General features: G+C 53.3%; 1 protein-coding gene across 1 annotated transcript in view; it reads left to right on the top strand.

Moving 5' to 3' along the window:
- STK32C (serine/threonine kinase 32C) overlaps window positions 1-19,983 on the top strand; it is a 110,357-nt gene that overhangs the window by 84,358 nt on the left and 6,016 nt on the right. Inside the window, exons 3-11 of the mRNA XM_006146932.2 lie at window positions 11,433-11,584; window positions 14,418-14,591; window positions 15,831-15,868; window positions 15,994-16,083; window positions 16,495-16,508; window positions 16,559-16,648; window positions 17,279-17,395; window positions 18,986-19,111; window positions 19,198-19,329. Coding sequence (XP_006146994.1) covers window positions 11,466-11,584; window positions 14,418-14,591; window positions 15,831-15,868; window positions 15,994-16,083; window positions 16,495-16,508; window positions 16,559-16,648; window positions 17,279-17,395; window positions 18,986-19,111; window positions 19,198-19,329 — 900 coding nt within the window. The 5' untranslated portion in view covers window positions 11,433-11,465. The remainder of the gene's footprint in view (window positions 1-11,432; window positions 11,585-14,417; window positions 14,592-15,830; window positions 15,869-15,993; window positions 16,084-16,494; window positions 16,509-16,558; window positions 16,649-17,278; window positions 17,396-18,985; window positions 19,112-19,197; window positions 19,330-19,983) is intronic.

The following is a 19,983-nucleotide window of genomic DNA, read 5'->3' as shown; positions in this document are numbered from 1 at the left end:
AAAAGATTTGGTTTATGTTTCCATTGATTTTTTTTTAAAGTTTTATACATTTCTTCCACATGAGAGGGGGAGGGGGGCACCAATGGAGTCTTCATGCCACGATCCACCCCCAACTTCAGCCAGCTCAGCTCTTGGGCACATGTCCACACCTGGTGTGTATAGAGGGACCTTTGGATGTGAACTCAGGTCCTCTCCGTGTGGCTTCAGCATCTCAGAAAATTATGTTACCACTGTGCCAGAGTGGCTGGACACATTTTCACTTTAACATATTTGTATAACATTTCAAGTAAATGGTAGCATATCATTCACACTTTTCTCCACACTTTGGTTTCTCACTTAACAGTATTTCTGGGTATCACACTGCCCACGTAGAGTAATATTGCACTCTCCTTGTGACAGCCACATTACTCACCACTGGGCGGACATACTGTATGAGTTTTCTATGGCTGCTACAACAAATGTTCTGGCTTAAAACCACACCAGCTTATCATCTTCACCTGCCACTCCTTTGCCCATTCCCTCAGTAGTACACAAGTTAGCCTGGGCCAGCCTGGGGGTAGATGGGCCTTCCTTGTGGACTTGAGGTCACCAGGAAAGCAAGAAGTGATGATCCCAGATAAGAACAGACAATACCCACATCTACCTCTGCTCTCTCCTTCTACGATACAAGGAATCTTAAGAAAGTTCTTGGAAAATGCATATTATGAAAAAACTGTGAATGGATTTCAAATTGTTTGGTACCAAAATAAACACGCACTTTAATTCCATCATTCTATACAAACTTTTTTCAAGCCCCTTCTTATGAGCAGATGGAGAAGATCCACAGTGTGACAGAAACAAGAAACACTGGGAAGAGCCAACCTAAGCCATGGGGCACCGAGTATGAGAGGCTGAAATCCTCCAGGTTCTTCACTGTGTAGAAAGAAGCAAGAGAGTTAGAGCCAACTATGAAGGAATGAGTCCCTGGAGTTGAGACCCCCTTTTCCCTACTCCCGAATAATTTACGAAGGACCTGCATAGCAGAAGGGCATGGTAGGAAACCAAAGAGGGAAGATCTGCTAGAGGAACCCCCGCCATACTCTGAATTCAGAGGGGCCACAGCAAGGTGGTAGGAATGATAGCAGATAAGAAAGGGACATGGTGCCACTCAGGGAATCGACATGGACATGCTGGAAGGTTTGAGGAAACTAATAAGGAAAAACAACTGGCAAAGCTTGTCTGGACTGAAGACTGACTATGTTTCCCACTGGAAGCCTCCATCAAGTTCTGGTAGTACTAACTGATAGGTTGAGACATTTCCTAGGGACAGGAGGTCTTAACTCCAGGGATGAAAGGAAAACTTGGGAGTGGCCAGGCAAGATAATAGAAATTTTGATTTTTTTCCCCAAGGGAAGAGAAGTAGCATGGCCTCGGATTTTCAGTTATGTGGGAGCAACATTTCCAGGGTTCTGCCTAAAAGAGACGTTAGCCAGGAATTCCAAACCTCATCAAACTATTGTTCATGTGTGAGAACCAGAAAATGGTATCTTCACAGGCACAAGGACTTGGGTAATACACTGCCCCATCTGTCCTTTTGAGTTCAGAGATTCTACACAAAGATGAGATTTGAAAACTACTGCCCAAGTGGCCATCATCCAATTGTAGTAATCGCATGACTGAGCCTATGAAATTATCTTCTGACTAAATGACAGCAACAGACATGGGACAAAGGACAAGAGTGAGTGTGGGTTCAGGAATATCACCCTGTCCCCCAAGAAGCCATTGGGATGAGGCACACCTGCCCTACAATGTATTGTGTCACAAACGTGTGTGGTTGGGGGTGCTATCCGAGGCTGCAGCTCTGCCTGCCCCAACCCCAGTTGATCATGGGCTAATTAGTCTTTTAGCTGAGCCAACTCTGCCAGAACTCCAAACGCAATAGCCAGAGGGTCAGTGGGTTCTCAGCATCTCTTGGGATAAATGACCCAACTGCATGATTATTGGCAGGTGTAAGAAAAGGACTTTCGTGTCGGCAGGGCCGTCGGCAGCACATTGTCCTCACAGCCACTGTGATCCCTTTGTGGAACTGCCAGCTCCTGTCCTCTTTCCAAGATGTTTGTGGCCATTTCCACAGCCTTGTAAGGCTGCTGCTTCTTCTTCTTAAGTCCATTCATTTATTTCTTGAGAGAGAGAGTGAAGAGGAGAGAGAGGAAGAGAGAGGGGAGAGAGACAAGCACTCTTGACAGGATCTTCATGCTGCAGTTGATCCCCAGTCCAGCGAGGCCAGATCACAGGCATGTATGCACCTGGTGTGCTCAGGGAGGTGTCGGGACACAAACCCAGGACCTTTCCCATGTAGGTCCAGTTGTGTTATCTCTGTGCCACTGCCTGGCCCCACGTGAGGCATCCTTAACTCCACTGACTGTGGCCCAGGAGCCTGAAACCCAGAACTGCTCCTCCACCCTTCTCCCCGTCACCTTGTTAGAATCACCCAGGCATGGACTGTGCCATGGGATTGGGGTGCTCTCTCCAAAGGGTGCCTACTCAAGGACACATGTTCCCTGGAAGCCCTGCCCTCCTCACAGTGGCTACAGGGGAGGATGGTTAGGAAAAGATGAGGCGTTCCTATGTGCAGGTCAAGCGGGCAGCATGGTGGACAGAACACAGCCCGGGCTGGGGACATGTGCTGGACTCACCATTACAATAGGGGCATGTTTAAGCTCACCCAGGGAGCACTGAGGCCTTGGTCTGGTGGGCTCAAGATCACAGGCTTCTCAAGGACCTTCAAGAGAACAGCTTGGAAAAGGGCAGCCTCTCCAGAGGGGCAGGTGGAGAGTGAGAGTTGGAGTGGCCACTGGACGTGGGGCTTAGGAGCTGGGTGTGACCTTGGTCACTCGTCTGAACCACAGTGTTCTCTGAACACCTTCACTGTCCAGCTTCCAAAGCTGGCCCTGCTGACCTCTGCATGAGGTTCCCGGCTCTGCCTGGCACTCCTTGCATGAGCTTCCTCTGGATGCCCCATGCCGGGCTTGCTCCCTCCTCAGTAGCTGCAGACGCTACTCTAGGCCTGTTCACGGCAGAGCCTCCAGTTCTGTGGTATCTGACACTGGGACAGAGCCCTGGTGCAGGAGCGGCCTTTCCTTGTCCCTCATGTCTGCAATGGCTCCTAGGAGGCTTGTCCCAAGCCCCACATTCTGCCTTCCTTGAGGCTTTAAAAGCCCTCCAGGTGGGATTAGGAGGCGGTTTCATTATAACATTTAGAGGCTGTAAGTACCTGTTGTCAGCGGTTTGCTTTCTGGGGAACAAAAATTACTTGGAAAGAAAAAGAGCTAGGGGTGAATCATTTAAATCTGCAAAATACGTAAACAGCATTCAATTAAAATGGCAATTACACCGCCATTAGTCATCAGCCTATTCTAGGTTGTCCTGCTGGTCCCGCTGAGGCCAGTGGCATTTTTACATGGAAAACCCAGGGCTCCCCTGGAGACCTGAGATCAGCGGGGCTTAGTCCTCTTCATGCTTAGATCTAATTCCATTTCCTCTTCGTCTGGGTTTAAGTCGATTACTGAGGGAAGCAGCCCAGAAAGCTGAGACTAATTTTGTCTGAGGAAATAGCTGAACCAGGCATGCTTGCTCTGTGTCTGGGCTTAGTCATAAAGGCTGACAGTTTCCATTCCCTTTTTATAAATGCTACTGTTTGATCTAGGGCACCCGAGGTCCCTCAAGACAGTGAATGCTTCAGACCCCGGTGCTTCAAACCTCCCTAATTGGAGCCTCCCTTCTCAGGAGTCAGAGCAGAGTCAGGGAGGCTGGGCCAACTCAGGCCTTTCTTTCCAGCTGGCCCTAAACTCTTCTCCGTTCCTTCCACCAAACAACACTTTAAAGATGCAGTTGGCTTAAACAAATGCATTTTAAGGGGAAAACTGGCACCAACCCAAACAAGTGGGTGTGCCTGACAGTCCATGGGCCTCCAAGGGCTGGCTTGGGGCTGGGCTCCCATCTCTCTGGCCTGAGAGGAAAAATGACCCAGGAGATCAGGAGTAAGCTTTCTGAGGAAAAAGGCTGGTCTAGCAGGTAGAGAAGGGAGAGCAGGAGCTCAGGGGAGGGTGCAACGAAGCCTAGGCCCAGAGGTGCCCAGGAGCTGTGGCTTAGACACCCAAAGGCTGCAGCGAGGCTGCAGAGGGTATGGAGACAGTGTGAGTTTTCTAGGCAGCTATAGTGAAGTCCATAGCTTGGTGTCTTCAAAAGACAGAAATGTAGAGGTCAGCAGGTAGTGTGGTGGTTAAGGTGCTGGACTCCTACATGGCTGACCATGGTTTGAGTCCCAGATCTGGCAGCTTGAAAACTAAGCCGGGCACGTGTTCGTGCATTTCCAAAATCCTGAGAGGAGACTGGAGAAGGGATTGTGGCATGGTCATCCCACCCCCTGTGGGGTGAGTTCTCTTTCCCACTCTCTGTCCCTCTCTGGCGAATGCATGTGCCCTCTAGCAAACAAACAAACAAAACAGAACTTTATTCTCACAGTTCCAGATACCAAAATTCCGAGATCAAGGCAGAATTGCTTTTTTCCCGAGGCTCTGCAAGAGGACCCTTCCATGCCTCTCACCTGGCTTCTGGTAGCGGGTGGCCATCCTTGGCGTTCTTTGGCTTGTAGCTACACACACCAGTCTTCAGGACCAGCACTGTCTCTCATTCTGTTCTGTTTTCTGTGGCCTTGTCCCCTATGCCTGTCCTTTTCTGTCTTTTATAAGGACACCTGACTGTACAGCTCACCCTGATCCATGATCTTAAGATCCTCAGCTTAATGACATTTTCAAAGACCCTTATCCCAAATCGGGCCACATTCTGAGGTTCTGGGTGCCCATGTCTTCTGAGGGAACACCACCCATTACAGGGGAATGGAAGGCACTTGCTCTAAGGGCTCCAGGGAGGAACCATGGTGAGTCACCATATACTGCCAGCACAGGGCCTCTACAGAGAGACTTAGAAGCTTTTCTTGAAATTGCAGTGAAGCTGAGAATGTTCCAGAACACGGATCCCAAAGATTTGAGAGACTTGAATCCCAGCCCTGTTCTTCCCTGCCTCCCCCTGACTCCTCAGGGCAGCTACTTCCACAGGGCCAGGCAGGGGCCTCAGACCCCAGCCATGGGAGTCTACTTTCTAGGATAATTCATTTCCCAGATGGGGAAGCCGATGCCAGAGGGAAGATGGATCTGATACTTCATTCGGGTAAACAGAGGTACTGTGAGTGTGTATGTCTAGGCCCCCAAGCTGGGAAGGATTTCAGGTCACTTATCTGCTGCTCAGGAGTGATGAAATATTTATGATGGAAAGAGAGTAGGCCCAGGCCACAGGGCTGAGGCCAGTCCCTGACAGTGCACAGGGCTGGGTTCAGGCACTCACAGGCCGCTGTCCTGAAGGAGGTGCCCATTACTAACCGTTGGTGGCATGCTTTCCTCTCCTCATTCTGTTCCTCCTGTGTTAGGGCCCTATCAACCCCTCAGCTGGCTCCTACTCATCAAGCAGCTGTGGCCTCCCATGTCCTCAAGAACCCTTTATTAACACATTTGCAATTTGGATGGCCCATGGCACATGGGCTCTTCCCCACCCACTGACCAGAGCAGGGTGGTAGTGAGGCCACTGTAGCCCAGCTCCCAGGAGAGACCATGCTTAAAGCCCATGGTGTCAGACCAAGCCATCTCCTCTGTGCCCACAGCCTCCGGCCTGAATCCACACAGTCCTTCAGCACTGTCAGAAACTGCACTATCTCCGATGACCCCAGTGACCTCTAGATGTAGGGAGGGAGGAGGGCCATCACCCTCACTGTACAGGTAGGCCTAATCTCAGGGAAGAGGGTCATGTGACAACTATGGAACCAGGACATGACCCAGGCAGAGGCCTCCAAGGGCCACACACCCTGCACAATAGTCTTAGTAAGAAAACCCTGCGAAGTGTCCCTTCAGGATGGTGAAAACACCTTGGAAGACAAACCATGAGATAGTGAGCAACAGCATCTGTGTCTGCAGGCGAAGCCCCCTGCTGGGATGGCTGTCACCACCTGGGGAGGAGGAGGGTGGTGTGAGGAGGGAGGTTGCTAAGACTCAGCTGGTGGTTGCCATGTGCCTGGACCATCTTAGCCATAGTCTTTAAAACATTTTAAAACCAGGAGACATTTCTCATAAACTTCGTACCAAGTACTTTCCCCAGAAAAAAGAATTTCCTGTAGGGGGACCAGGACAACTCCCCGGGTGGAAAGTGAATGCTGCTGTGATCTGACCCATCTCGGCCAAGGGGTGGGAATTGGTAGACAGAACATGGAGCCTCTGGATTCAAGCCCTAAACCTGGAGAGGGTCTGGGATTCTTTCCTGGATCTTCAGGGCATCCTGGGGAGCGAGGGTGACAACACAGGCAGAACCTGGACTCGCCAAGCAGGTTATCTTTCCAGATTCCTGGGAAATTGGTGGAATTTTTCCCCCATGAATAAAATGTCTCGCAAGCAATTCCCAATGCTGATACCATCCTCCCAAGTGCTAAAAACAATGGAGAAGCCCCAGGAATTTCTCTCATGTCCTACTTTTCTTCCCTCACAGGAGCATACATACACAGCCTTCCATGAACCTACAGGGGAGGATGGGATAGCTGGGGGGTCTGCTGGCAGGTGCCAACCCCCCACAGGGACTCTTGGTTAGGGTATGATGTTGCTGCCACTGTGTAGACACCCTGGGGACCTACTTTAGAGGAACCAGAGCTGGAGGTGCAGGTGGGAAGGGAACAACCCAGGCAAAGGCTGACCCCAGGTGACCAGCTTTAGCAAGGACCCAGATTTGGACAAAGCTGGCAGAAAGTGGTGTCAGGAAATTCACGGGCGGCCCTTCGGGGCTCACTGTGGCGGGGGGGTCTTTCTTTAAGTGCGAATCTAATGGGCGCAGCCATGGCCCCTCCCAGACCCAGCAGCTTTGAGGCAGTCAGTGGAGCAGAGAACATTGGTTCATCCTCCATGACTGGGCTTTGTCCCACCCCGATGAAGGTGGCACTGCTCCAGGTGCCAAGGGAAGGTCAGAAGCCTTTCTGCTGCCAGAGAGGAGGCTCAATCAATGAAATGCAGAAACAAGTTTCAGAGAGCAGAGCCGTCAGGCGCCTTCGTAACAAGGTATGGCATCTAAGACCGAAGAGTCCAGCAACCTGCTAATGACACCTGTGTCACCGTGAGCCTTACTACTTGGGTGCAGGCACACAGCAGGTAGCAGGTAGCACCCGGGTTCACGGGATGCCTGTGACTTTTCTGCAGGGTCTGGCTGGGGGCTGGGGAGGTAGCAGATGTGGCACAGGGGAGAGTGGGAGCCCAGGGTGAGCACTCCTGCTGGGCTGCAAACAGCACAAAGCTCCCCAGGAGCTGGGTCTCTACGTGTAGGCAGAGGAATCTCCAGTACTTCAGAGTATTGCTGCTGAGGTACAAGAAGAGTATGGCGTCTGGAAAAAGATGAGCCTCAGCAATCAGCATAGAGTCTACTCTGATCCTTGGGTCGTGGGATCACACGTCACCCTCCTCCCCACCACCTGCACCCTGCCCACTGTGGCAAGGGAGATGAGGCCCCCGCATTCCAGGGGCCTGCCCGGTCTCCTCAGGAGCAGCCCTCCCTGGGTAACATGGGTCCCAAGGTGTCTCCTCTTTCACTACATCTCCCCCAGCTCCCTGTGTGCTCAGGTGACGCTGTGCAGCTCCCTCATCTGTGTGGTGCCTCTGATCCTTCCAGCAGACACTTGGGGCAACTCACTTTGCTGCCGGTGGCTGGGGTGAGTAGGTGGAGGCCTATGAGGCATGATTTCAGGGTCATTGAACAGGTCATAGAGGAGGACAGAACCCAGAGTGGAGAGCACTCAGTAGTAAGAGGTCAGAGGTCTGGGGGAAGCCAGCTTCCCCAGGACACGCGGGCCAGAGCTCTGCAGCCAAGGTGGCCCACCATCCAGGGAGGTCTTGACCACAGAGGCCTTTATAGGAGTAACTTTGACAGAAGGTGGCCTTGACTGAAAGAACCTTGACTGAAGATGACCTCACTGGATGGCAGCCTTGGTAGGAGGTAGTGACCTCAGTGGGCTTTCTGAATCTCCTTGAACCCCAGTGGTGCTTCAGGTAAGGATCGGGCTCCCCAGAGCTATTTCCTAGGCCTGATGACCCATGAGTTCAATCCCAAAGCAGCAGGGCCCACTCCCTCCTCAGTTATCAGGAGGTCATGGGCCCTGCTGTGCTTGAGGGATGGGCATTGGAGGGGAAGCAAAATCTTACCTTTACCCTCTTATGGTTTTCAGCTGGGCCTGAGAATTACATTGACATGAGACATCAACACGAGAAAGGCTACCAGTGTATTCAGTACAAGTTTTAGGTGACACAGGAGTCCTCGTAAGGAAGCAAAGACTTAAAGAAGCAGTTAGAGGCAAATCTTATGTACTGAATTGAACCAAGAGTAATATTTATGAAGAAGCAACTTGATTGTAGTATGGTTTAAAAGATAAAAGTTATTTTAATGAGGTCTGTACAGAACTCTTTTGGTCTGTAGTTAACATCCTCGATGATAAAAATGTCGTTTTCTGGCCCAGCAGGTGGCGTGTTGGTTGGGGTTGGACTCTCATATAGCTAATCTAGGTTTGATCCCAGGCTTGGCAGCTTGAAAATGATGCCAGGCACATGTGTGTGTGTTTGTGTGTGCCCCAAATCCCAAGAGAATAGAGGAGAAGGGATTGAAGCATGGCCATCTCCTCTAGAGGGTGATTTCTCACTTTCCCTCTCACTGTCTTTCTGGGTCTCTGGTGAGTGCACACACCCTATGGCAAAAACCTTAACAACACAAAGTAACCTATTAAAAAAAAAGAAACAAGAAATGGAAAATTATTTGTTGATGATATCTTGTATGATTAATATACTTTACAGTGTATTCTGGTTGGAAAATCGCATTTGGTATGCTGTGGTGATATTCAGTGAAAGTATGTAAAATGAATAAATTAATAAAAAGAAAATACACAAACACATGGAAACTAAAAAAAAATAATAATTCATATAAAAGAATGTTACTTTCCTTTCAGTTTAGGCAAGACAGCTTTCACACGGGAATTTCATCTCCTGCTTCTCGAAAAGAGCAGTAAGGTCTATTATCTCCTTCATCCATGTGGTCCATTCTTGTGCCCAGAGCCTGAGGCAGACCAGGGCAGGTGGGGCAGGCCAGATGGTTTCTCCTGGTTTCTACATGAGCAGTAGGCCATGCTGCTTTGGTTCCTCTGATGTGAATGCCAGAGAAGGCTGAGTGGGACTCTTGAGAGATACCCATGAACAGAGATGTCCAACAGCCATTGAACCTTCAAGTCCAGAGCCCCAAGGCGGTCTGAGCCTGAGGTAACGGGTGGTCCACACTCTGAGAAAGCTTGTCAGCACAATAAAACGTACGCATCCCTTTCTCAGTGAGCGCATGGGAACTTCGCCCATGAGGGCTTAATGGATGCCAGAAGTGGGTGTTGACTTGCTGAGTAGTTAAAGAATGGATCCTGAAATTCCTCACACTCTGTCCCTTTCCTACACAACTCAGTCTCCTCATGTGGCTGAATCACTGTGCTCTAAGAAGCAAAAGCCTCAATCTGCTCACTGGTTACTAGAGAGGACAATGTCCTCCCTGCTCCTCCTGCTGCACTGCTGGGCTTACACCTCTGTCCCTGGTTTTTTTTTTTTTTTTTTTTTTTTTTTTTTGAGGAAGCTGAGGAGTATGACTGAGGCTGCCCCGTCCCACAGGAATGGCAGGAACACAAAGCCAAGTAGGACCGAGCTTAGGATTCTCGTCCAAGACCAAACCCTATAGCTCCCTCGGCCCTGGTTGGAACTTCAAACTTCCTCACAGCAGAGATGGCCCATCCTCTCTTTCATCAAGCAACATAGTTAGCAGCATCCCATTTTGAAGCACCAGAGCATTTTCTCTTTTCAGAATTTCACTGAATCCTGGAAAGTTAGGCAGCAGAGGCCGCATGACTCAGGCTGTGCTGCTCCAGTCTGGTTGCCTCTATTTCCCCTTGATGTTGAAGCCCCTCCTGCCCAGATCGTATGGCCCATCTGAAAGTCAGAGCTCCTCTCCCCAACGGCAGCATCCACTGGGACCGTGTGTGTGTGTGTGTGTGTGTGTGTGTGTGTGTGGAGGGTGGGGTGGCCTTACATTTGGCCTATGTGATTAGGAGCCAACTCTGTTATTAGGAGCAAGACTTAATTATATTCCAGGACATGATGTTTCTACATCAGGAGTCTCTTGGAGTCCATGGCTTTGCGTGTCAGCAGTTGAAGAATTTTGCTTGTGTTTCTGGCTGAAGTCTAGATAGTAAGCCCATTTTAATAATCTAGGTTGATTGTCTTTGAAAGGTGGCACCCATGTCAACGAGATCTCCCAGCTTCAGGCCATAAGCCAGCTCTTAAAATGGCTTGCAGGTCCTTTCCCAGCAGCCAGGATGGTTCTCAACCTGCTGCATGTTAGATCACTAGGGGAGGGGATTGGACTGGAGTCAGGGCCCAGTGGAGTTGGATCCAGCAGGATTGGCCCAAGACTCTGATACCAGTTAAGATGTCTGGTCACTTCTAGGCCACCTGTCATTGGGTGAGGTACTTGAGACAGCCTCTTGCTACCTTAAGTTCCAGAATCTCCCATTTCCATTGGGCCCTCCTGGGCTCCTGCTCTTGAACTAGGAGACCAAAGGTTGTGGAAAGCCTCAGAAATAGCTCTGGGTTTCCTGTCCTTGAGTTCTGTCCATGCTTTGAATGGAGACCAGAGTGCTGGCTCTACAGCCTATGGTTTTGTACCTAATTCCTGGTTTCCCTTGGAGATCCTTGTCCTCAATTCTGATTAGCATTCTTGCCCACAGAGGAACCCCCAGCTTTCATTTCTCCTCATTTTATACTTCTCACTCCTCTCCTCACTCTGATCCTCTCTGCCTAGCAATTAGCACTGTATTAGCAATGTCAGCATTGCGAGTTGACACTGACAGTTCAGTTCTCAGAGGACATCGTGCCACCCTGTCATCACAGAAAGTTCTTGTGATGAGAATGATGGCCCTGTGGTTAATGAGGGCTTCTTAGATGTTAAGCTCAATGCTAAGCAGGTTCAATCAGTCATTCCCCATAGACTTCTAAGCCACTTTCTGCTCTGAGCCCTGTGGTTTAGGAAACCGAAGCCACCTGCCCAGGTTATGGCTGGTGAGGGGCAACCAATGCAGCCTGCCTTGCACAGAACAGCCACCCTGTGGGCTGGGCTTATGCCTGAGTGCTCTTAGGCTGAATCTTTCCTATCTACAGAAGGTCTCTGTTCAAGTCCCTGTGGACTTGAAATCTCAGGTGCCTCAGAGTTGTGTTTGCTGTGGTGGGGAGGTGGAGGGGGCTGTGAAGCTCACTTCTCCATGCCGCCCTGCCGAAACATCCTTTGCCGTCCAGGTGTGCATCGTGCAGAAGCGGGACACAGAGAAGATGTACGCCATGAAATACATGAACAAGCAGCAGTGCATCGAGCGTGACGAGGTCCGCAATGTCTTCCGAGAGCTGGAGATCCTACAGGAGATCGAGCATGTCTTCCTGGTGAACCTCTGGTGAGCTCTATGTGTTAGCCAGGCTGGACCTGCTGCCACCTCTGAAGCTTCTCACTTGTCCCTGAGCTGCCCCTTCCTCTCACTTTCCTGTGCCTCAGGGCCAGCAGGACCCAGGTGTCCTTGGCATGCTAGAGTTAGTGCAGTATCTCCCCTGAACCTGCCAGAGGCTGAGGGCATACCTATAAAGGAGATATGCCACCCATAGACTTTCTGGCACTGAGATCAGAGGGGGAGAGTCTAGATGAACTGAGAGGTTCACATCTCCTTGCTCTCCAGGAGTCCTCCCCAACAATAGGGTCCTACCTAACTCAGGAGTTCTTGCCAGCACAGTGAGCTGCCCGGACACAGGGATCCTCCCAAACTCAGAGATCCTCCCTGACACAGGAGTCCTCCCCAGCACGGTGGTCCTCCCTGATTCATGCTTTTCCCTGATGCAGGGATTCCCCCCACACACACACTGAGGAGTCCTCCGCAGTAAAGGGATCCTTCTGGACTCTAAGATCTTCCCCAACACAGAGGTCACCCCTGACTCATGGGTCCTTCCTAACTATCTCCCAGTGAGCCCTGAGGCTCCACCCATGGGTTTCCTCATACCACTTTCTGCTCTGTAAATTGCTCGTAGGCAGGGAGTTGTTCCCCAAAGCTCCATGGAGTATAGGGTGTCCCCTGCAGCTAGTGTCATGTGATAAACGGTCCTGGCCAAGCAGCCTCTGGAAGACTGAAGTATTCCCCTGCCCCCACAATGATCTGAGCATCCATTAGCTGAACTTAAAGGAAGAGGCAGCCCAGCTACCATGTGGGGATAACGGAGAGGAAGGACGAGTGCGTTCGGTGTAAAAGTGGATCTGGTGCCAGCTATTTCAGCGACTCACTCAGAGCCTGGACCTGCCTCCCACCTGAATACTTGCCTGTGATCGCCACAACAGGAACAGGGACTTCGAAGCCGATAGTGGCCACTTCCCAGAGACCATAGGGCAATGCTCAGGAACGGTGTAGGGTAGCTCTACTCCATAGTGACTGGAAGGAAGGAGCTGGGCCATGTTGTGGTAGGAAACTGGCCTTCCCAGGGTGGCTGCATAGAGACAGAGAGGTGGCCGTGAAGGCCTTGGGGCCCCTGAGTGTGGTGGAATGGCCCACAGGCTGGCCAGACCAAGAAGAAGGGGCACGAGGAATGAACAGTACTCTCCGGGCTCCTGGAGTCTCACCTTCCTCATGGTCTTGTCCCCCAACTGTGTGTGCCACTGTCCTCACTCACTGTGGCCCCCAGGGTCCTCATGGCTATCTGGTTTCCAGACAGGCATGGAGGCTGGTGGTGCTGGGCCATGTCTCTGTGTTCTTGCTTCATCCTGGGGCGATGGCTCTGAAGTTAATGGTTCTAGGCACCAAACATTCCTTAAACCTGCCCCTGCCACCAGTGGAGGTCAGGCCATACCCCTCATCCTTAAGCAGGGGTGACTACTGTGTGGGGTGGGCCAGAGGGAGGAAAGGAGCTCACTGAGAGGTAAGGCCTGGCCTGTAGCCCCACAGGAACAGGCTGCCATCCTGGTGGCTGCTTGGTCACAATGTTGATGCTCAGGCCTCTTGCAAAGAAGAAAGACACAGGATTTTTCTCTTCTGGGGCTGAGGGCTGTTCCCTGCCTCTGTCTGGGAGCTGAAGTGAGGCAGCATGGCCCATGGTTAGGAGCTTGGGCTCCTGGGTTAACTCCCGCACCCTGTTGTGGATGACATCCTTGTCTAACCTCTGGGAAGTGGTCCCCAGAGCCGCCCTCACCTGATCACGCATGTGTCTACACAGGCAAAGACTCCACACAGACTGATCTGGAGACCGCAAGTCATCTTCATGATTTACTGAGATGTGCTTTTCTTCCTTTCCTGCCGTGGCTGGTGTCCCCATCCCCACAGGCTAGCCTGCCGGGGGTGCAGACTGGGGCGCCCGCAGCCTTGCCTCCGTGTGTCCACTGCTCGCCGGGACTCCGAGCCCATCCTGGAGCTTTTGCTCTACGGCTCTATCCCATGTCCTTTCCTCAATCCCCGTGTGCACTGGCTTCTCCAGGCCACGCTGCCACGGGGGTGAAGATAGGGTGGCTTGTGGAGAGCAGGTAGAGCCGTCACATGAAAAGCGGAGTTCTTTTTTTTTTTTTTTAACTTTATTTTTGAAGTACTTAGTCATTTAACAATAGAGCCACCTCTGAAAGCTCACAAAAATAATTGCAAGGTGGAAGGAGGTCCTTAAAGTGTCATTGTGCACCGTCCATTGTCTTCATTATCATCCTCTTCACCAGCAGCACCATCAAGACTCCTCTCTCTTCACTTTATTCATCATCACCACCACCATTGCGTGCACACGCGGGCACCATCATCACCACCATCTTCACCGCTGCCGCCATCACCGTCGTCACCGTAATCATCTTCGTCATCACCGCCATGGTCATCAGCCATCCCTACTGGTTATTAAATGCCGGCCCCTTGCTCACTGTACCAAGCATCATACACAGTCTTGTTTTCTTTAACAACCCTCCAAGGCAGATGCTTTTATACCCATGTTACAGAAGAGGAAACCAAGGCAGCCCAAAACAACCCAAAGGCAAACGCTGTATGTCTGCCGGCTATTTGGACCCAGAGGCACTGCTGGCCTCTAGCTGAAGGACAGGGTGCCCTGTCTTTGCTGGAGATACCGGCTCTGGGAAGCTTGAAGCAGGGTTGCTTGAGCAAGGCCTCCTACTGGAGTTTCCCAGTAGGTGACAGTGCTTGGGGCTGTGGTCCTTGGTGTGACAGGAGCTGGGACTCTGGCTCCCAGCCACGCACATGCCAGGTCCTCCCTTGGTGCCCGCAGGTACTCTTTCCAGGATGAGGAGGACATGTTCATGGTGGTGGACCTGCTGCTGGGCGGGGACCTGCGCTACCACCTGCAGCAGAACGTCCAGTTCTCCGAGGACACGGTGAGGCTGTACATCTGTGAGATGGCGCTGGCCCTCGACTACCTGCGTAGTCAGCACATCATCCACAGGTGTGTGCACACCTGACGGGGTAGGGCACCTGCCTAGGTCGGGCAGGGCTGGCAGCAGCCTCGGGTCAGGCCACCTGAGGGGTATGCACACTCCAGCAAAACCTAGTCTGGCTCCTCTGCCCCACCTTTCCCCTTAGACCTTTCCCTAGCTGTGACACCTGGGCCCATCAGTGAGGTCAGCCCCATAGCTGTGTACCTGGGGGTGAACCCTATCCCAGTGGCCTTAGCTAAGGTTGGGCACAAAGGGCTGTTAGTGCTCATGGCTGGGCCATCAGGTCTGGCCACATCGGGGTCGTTTTTTCCTGGTCTGTTTAACCCTAGGCGCCCACCACCACCTAGCAGCCTTCCTTGTGTTTATTTACTTAAAGTTTATTTTATTCCTGACAGAGAGTGCATGCACATGCACGGGGCACACCAAAGAGAGAGACAGGCACCCTCAGCAGGGATCCCCTCCCAGCCCTCCAGCCCACCAGATCAGCTGGGAAGCCAAACCTGCGACCAGCCATGTGGCTTCCCGAACTGCAGCTCAGTATGCCGCTGCCTGTGTGTGCCATTGAGGCTGTGCTGGAAACTAATTTTAACATTAGCTTAAAGCAGATGAAATGTGGAAGCAAAAATTAGACTGAAATTCTGCAGCCGCAGAAAAAAATTAAAATAAAAACCTATGAGGTATAGTATAAAGTCAGATAGACCTGATTTCTGCCCTCGTGGGCAGTGTTAGCCGTTCAGGAGTCAGGCACTGGGCCCCCACTATGTACTTGGCAGTTGGGGCAAGGTGAGGACTGAGGCCAGCTTGGTGGGCCACATAATGGCAGGGACAGAACCAAGCCAGCAATTCTGCCCAGCCCCGGGGATCTGATATACGGGGCAGCCTGGAAGATTTAGGCGAGGAGGGTCTGGTTTTGTCCTCTCAGGGCTTCAGGATGCAGGCACCCCCTCTGTGTCCAGTGCCAGCTGTTCTGCTGTCTGGACTCAAAAGGTGGGAGTGTAGGTACCCCTAACAGGGACCAGAGCGGCTGGTTTCACTCAGCCCCCTCTCAGAAAGGGGAGAGTGCCTCCTCTGCCTGCCCCAAGGGGTCTTAGACTCTAGCTTTGTCCAGGGACCAAGTCAGTCTCCCCAGGCTTCAGCCGCAGGGAGTGCGGGAAGAATCTTGGGAAGTTTGAGCTCTGCCAGGGGTTCTGGGAAGGGAAGAGAGTGGATGTTGGGACTCATTTCCCCACTCTCTGCCCTTCCTACAGAGACGTCAAGCCTGACAACATTCTCCTGGACGAGCAAGGTAAACAATGGCTGGAGGTGGGGAGCCTGAGGTGGGCCGGGGGACAGGCATGTGGTGTGGCAGGGCCCTTGTCCATAAGGACATGCCTCTGGTCTGGGACTCTCATCTGTCCTCTGTCCCCACAGGACATGCGCATTTGACCGACTTCAACATCGCCACCATCATAAAGGATGGGGAGAGGGCGACAGCACTAGCTGGCACCAAGCCGTACATGGGTAAGTCCAAGACCACTCACCGTCCCTCGGCCATACCCATGCCCACAGTCCCTGTCCTCACTCCCATCCTGTCAGCACCCATGGCCAGCTGGGGGTCTCCCATGCTGAGCCGTGGCTGGTGAAGTCACACAGCAGTAAAGGTGGAGTCAGGCTTGTTTGTACGGTGATGTTTGATTCTTGCAGAAGGCTCTGAGGACACACATGTGAGGACGAGATGAGCTCACCGCCCTCTCAGGGCCATGGGACCTGGAGCTGCACTGGGCACTGGCTGCACCTGGGCTCTCTCTCTGCCGGGGGTGGGGGCATCCTAGAAGGGAGTGGCTCCCTCCAGGTGGGAAAGGGCAGAGCCACTGAAGGGGCGGCTTCCCCGTCTAGCTCTAGAGGCAGCCTGGCCTCAGGCGCTGGCCCCAGGCCCGCAGGTCAGGGCTGCTAACCCCGTGACAGCCCATGTGTTCCTTTCCTTTCTGCTGGAAAGGCCCAGTTCCTCAATGGTGGGACCGGCTACTCCTTCGAGGTGGACTGGTGGTCAGTGGGGGTGATGGCCTACGAGCTGCTGCGAGGATGGGTATGGATCTCCTGTACTCCCCACATCCCAGCTTGCTGCCTCCCCGGGTGGTCCAAGGGCCTCCCACCCCCCAGTGCTCAGGGGTGTTCACGCTCTGTCAGAGACAACTTGCACTTTATCAAAGCACCTGGCTGTGGCGGAATATCTAAGCAAGTAAGGGAGGAACAGACTCACTGCTATTTCCCAGAAGGCCGTTCGTGGGCAGGGCCGAGAACTGTCCAGCAGGAGTGCCCCATGTCCACAGTTTCTGTGTTCGTCTTCATGCTGTTCCACCTGGGGGGCTACTTCAGGCCTTGTGCTCCTCTTCCCCATCTCCTCAGCCACTCCATGGGACCCCTGCCCTGAGGAAGACCCTGTGGGGCTGATTCTCCCTGAGCCCAGGTCATCTTGGGAAGAGAGGGTGGCAATGTACTTCCCAGTCAGGTGGGGGCCCAGACTGTGGTGCGGGGTCTGGCCCAGTGAAGGTGCCACCTCCCTGGCTCCTCTGTGCAGGGGGAGGCCATGCTCAGAGCTGCACCTGCACTAGGGGTGGGGTGGGTGCTTTCAGGGTACCAGCACGTGTGCCTGGTAGTACCCTGGGTCAGATGGGGGTGAGGAGTGGCTGGCACAGTGCTGTCCTCCTGCCCCCAGAGGCCCTATGACATCCACTCGAACAACGCCGTGGAGTCCCTGGTGCAGCTGTTCAGCACCGTGAGCGTCCAGTACGTCCCCACCTGGTCTAAGGAGATGGTGGCCTTGCTGCGGAAGGTGAGCCCAGTCCCTCCTTTGCTTGCTTTCCCGGAGGCCGGAGTGGCCCCTCCCCAGTGCTGTTTCCTGGGCACAGCAGCATTTAGGACCTTGCCCAGACAGCAACTCTCAGGGAAGATGGTTCTGGGCCTCGCAGTCTGTGCATGTGGTGTTCCTCTTCAGCTGGGCTGAATGGCCTGGCCTGGCCTGGCAGCAGGTTCTGTGGTCCCCTTCTCATAGCAAGCCCTGTTGCAAGCCATGCACTGATTTAATCCTCGTAAGCTTGTGTGTCAGAACCACCTTCCACACCCCCACTTCACAGACCCTCCAGTCGCCGTGCAGAGAAGTCCTGCGCCAGCTCACCTGTATCCTGTGTGTGGGAGGGAGTGCGTACACCAGGCTGGGCCCAGGGCGCAGGGTCCCGGCTGCCCCCTGGTCTCCTCAGCAGCAGCTCTAGCTCCTCTTGTCAGAGGAGGGCACCAGCTATACACCACAGACGGCCTGGGCCACCCCTCCCAGGGAGCAAGCAGAGAAGCAACCAGGCACCCTGGGTCTTACCTGTGTCAGCAGCAGCCCAGGGATGTCAGGCTGGCACGATGTTGCCATGAGCCGGGATCTGGGGCTAGGCTGGTGGCTATCCCGCTGAGGACCTGCACAGCTCCCCACTCGGAGAGCCGTACTTTAACATGGCGGCTGGTGCATCCGAAAGAGAGGAGTCAGAGAGCAAAGCCAGGGTCAGGACAGGGTGCAGGAGAGTGGCCTTGCATGAGGACTGGCCACTCTCAGCTCCTATCTCTTGGGCCAAAGTGTCCTCTTGGGCAGGCTGGGCCCCTGTCTCTGAGTCCCACTGCCCTGGAATTGTAGTCAAGCAGCCTAGAGGCTTAGAGAGGCCTAGCCCGGCCAGCGGTCTCCACCCAGCCCCTGAGAGAGCCTCAGCCCAGCTTTAGTCCCATGAAGCTCTGTCCACACCTTATCTGGTTCACAAGATGGAACCTTGGCTCCAGAGGGCATGGGTGTGAGTGGGAGGATTCACAAGCCCCGTGCCTGGGTAAATTTTACACAGGGTCTGTGGCGTTTAGCCCTAAAAAGACAACAGCACATGGCATCAGTGAGCCAGGTGGGCGGCGCCACTGTCCTGTTACACACAGTTGCCCAGGACTTTTCAGGCCAGGAGGGTCCACACTGCCATGAAGTGGTTCGGATGAATTACTGTCAGACCACCATGTGCCGTGTTCTGGGGAGAAAGTTGTAATCCAGGCCTTGCCTGCCACCTGCCGGTAAATCCTGGCAGAACATCCCCGCAGGTTTCCTCGGCCGTCCTTGGGCACCAGGGATTTAGCCAGCTCCGCTCACACTAAATGGTCTTTGAACCACATTGCTAAGAGGACTGTGCTGCGTTACCTGACATCAGTGCCCTTTGCCTGTGTGCCCCTTGAGGTCCTCAATGTCCAAATCTCCTGCCTTCTGGATACCCCAGACTTCTGGTCTGGGGTAGGTGGCCGATTCTTTGGTACCAGCAAGTGCTAGGCCCTGGGACCAGTGACGTTGCCACTGGGGTCCACCAGGGCTTTGGGGCCCTGGGGTCCCTGTGTGACATGGGCCTCGTTGCAGCTGCTCACTGTGAACCCCGAGCACCGGTTCTCCAGCCTTCAGGACATGCAGGCGGCCCCGTCACTGGCCAACGTGCTGTGGGACGAGCTGAGCGAGAAGAAGGTGGAGCCAGGCTTTGTGCCTAATGTAAGCTTGTGGGGAGGCTCAGGCAGGTGGCCCCAGGGCTGGGTAGCAGGTGGCAATGTGCAGAGCTCAGCACCTGCTCCTCACAGAAAGGCCGCCTGCACTGCGATCCCACCTTCGAGCTGGAGGAGATGATCCTGGAGTCGAGGCCCCTGCACAAGAAGAAGAAGCGGCTGGCCAAGAACAAGTCCCGGGACAACAGCAGGGACAGCTCCCAGTCCGTGAGTGCTGGGGCCAGTGGGACTTCCCTACCTGGCTCGGGGTTTGGGGCTTCTGTCCACCCCCTGTGTGTGGTGTGCAAAGGTCCCTCAGAGTCTTGCAGGCTACACATCTTGGAAGTCCAGCATCCTGAGAGGCCCCAGTACCCTACTTTCCCCTTTCCCAGCATTCTTCTCTGCTCCCCCTTAACCGCGGGCCCATAGCTTCTCTGAGCCTCGCATGCCTTCTGAAGTGGGGTGGGCAGTGCCCACCGGGAGCACGGGTTGAAAGCATGCACGGGAGTCACTGATGCGAAGCCCTTCATGCCATGCCCAGGTGCATTGGTGTCCTGAGACTGCAGTAACAAATGACTAAGAACCCGGTGGCCAAAGCAACAGAATTTTTTTAGAGGTTTTTTTCTTTAGGGAGTGTGTGCTTGCCAGAGAGAGAGAGAGACAGACACACACAAAGACAGAGACAGTGAGAAGGAAAGTGAGAAATCACCCCCTAGGGAGGATGGCCATGTTGCAATCCCTTCTCCTCCATTCTCCTCTAGGATCTTGGCCATGCTCGCATACATGCACGGCACGAGTTTCAAGCCACCGGGTCTGGGACCTGAATCGCGGTCGGCCATGTGGGAGTCCAGCAACGTAACTGCTATGCCATCTGTTGGCCCC

Source organism: Tupaia chinensis, unplaced genomic scaffold (genome assembly GCF_000334495.1).
Source record: "Tupaia chinensis unplaced genomic scaffold, TupChi_1.0 Scaffold000197_1, whole genome shotgun sequence".
Lineage (NCBI taxonomy): Eukaryota > Metazoa > Chordata > Mammalia > Scandentia > Tupaiidae > Tupaia > Tupaia belangeri.
This window is presented reverse-complemented; position numbering and strand designations above follow the sequence as displayed.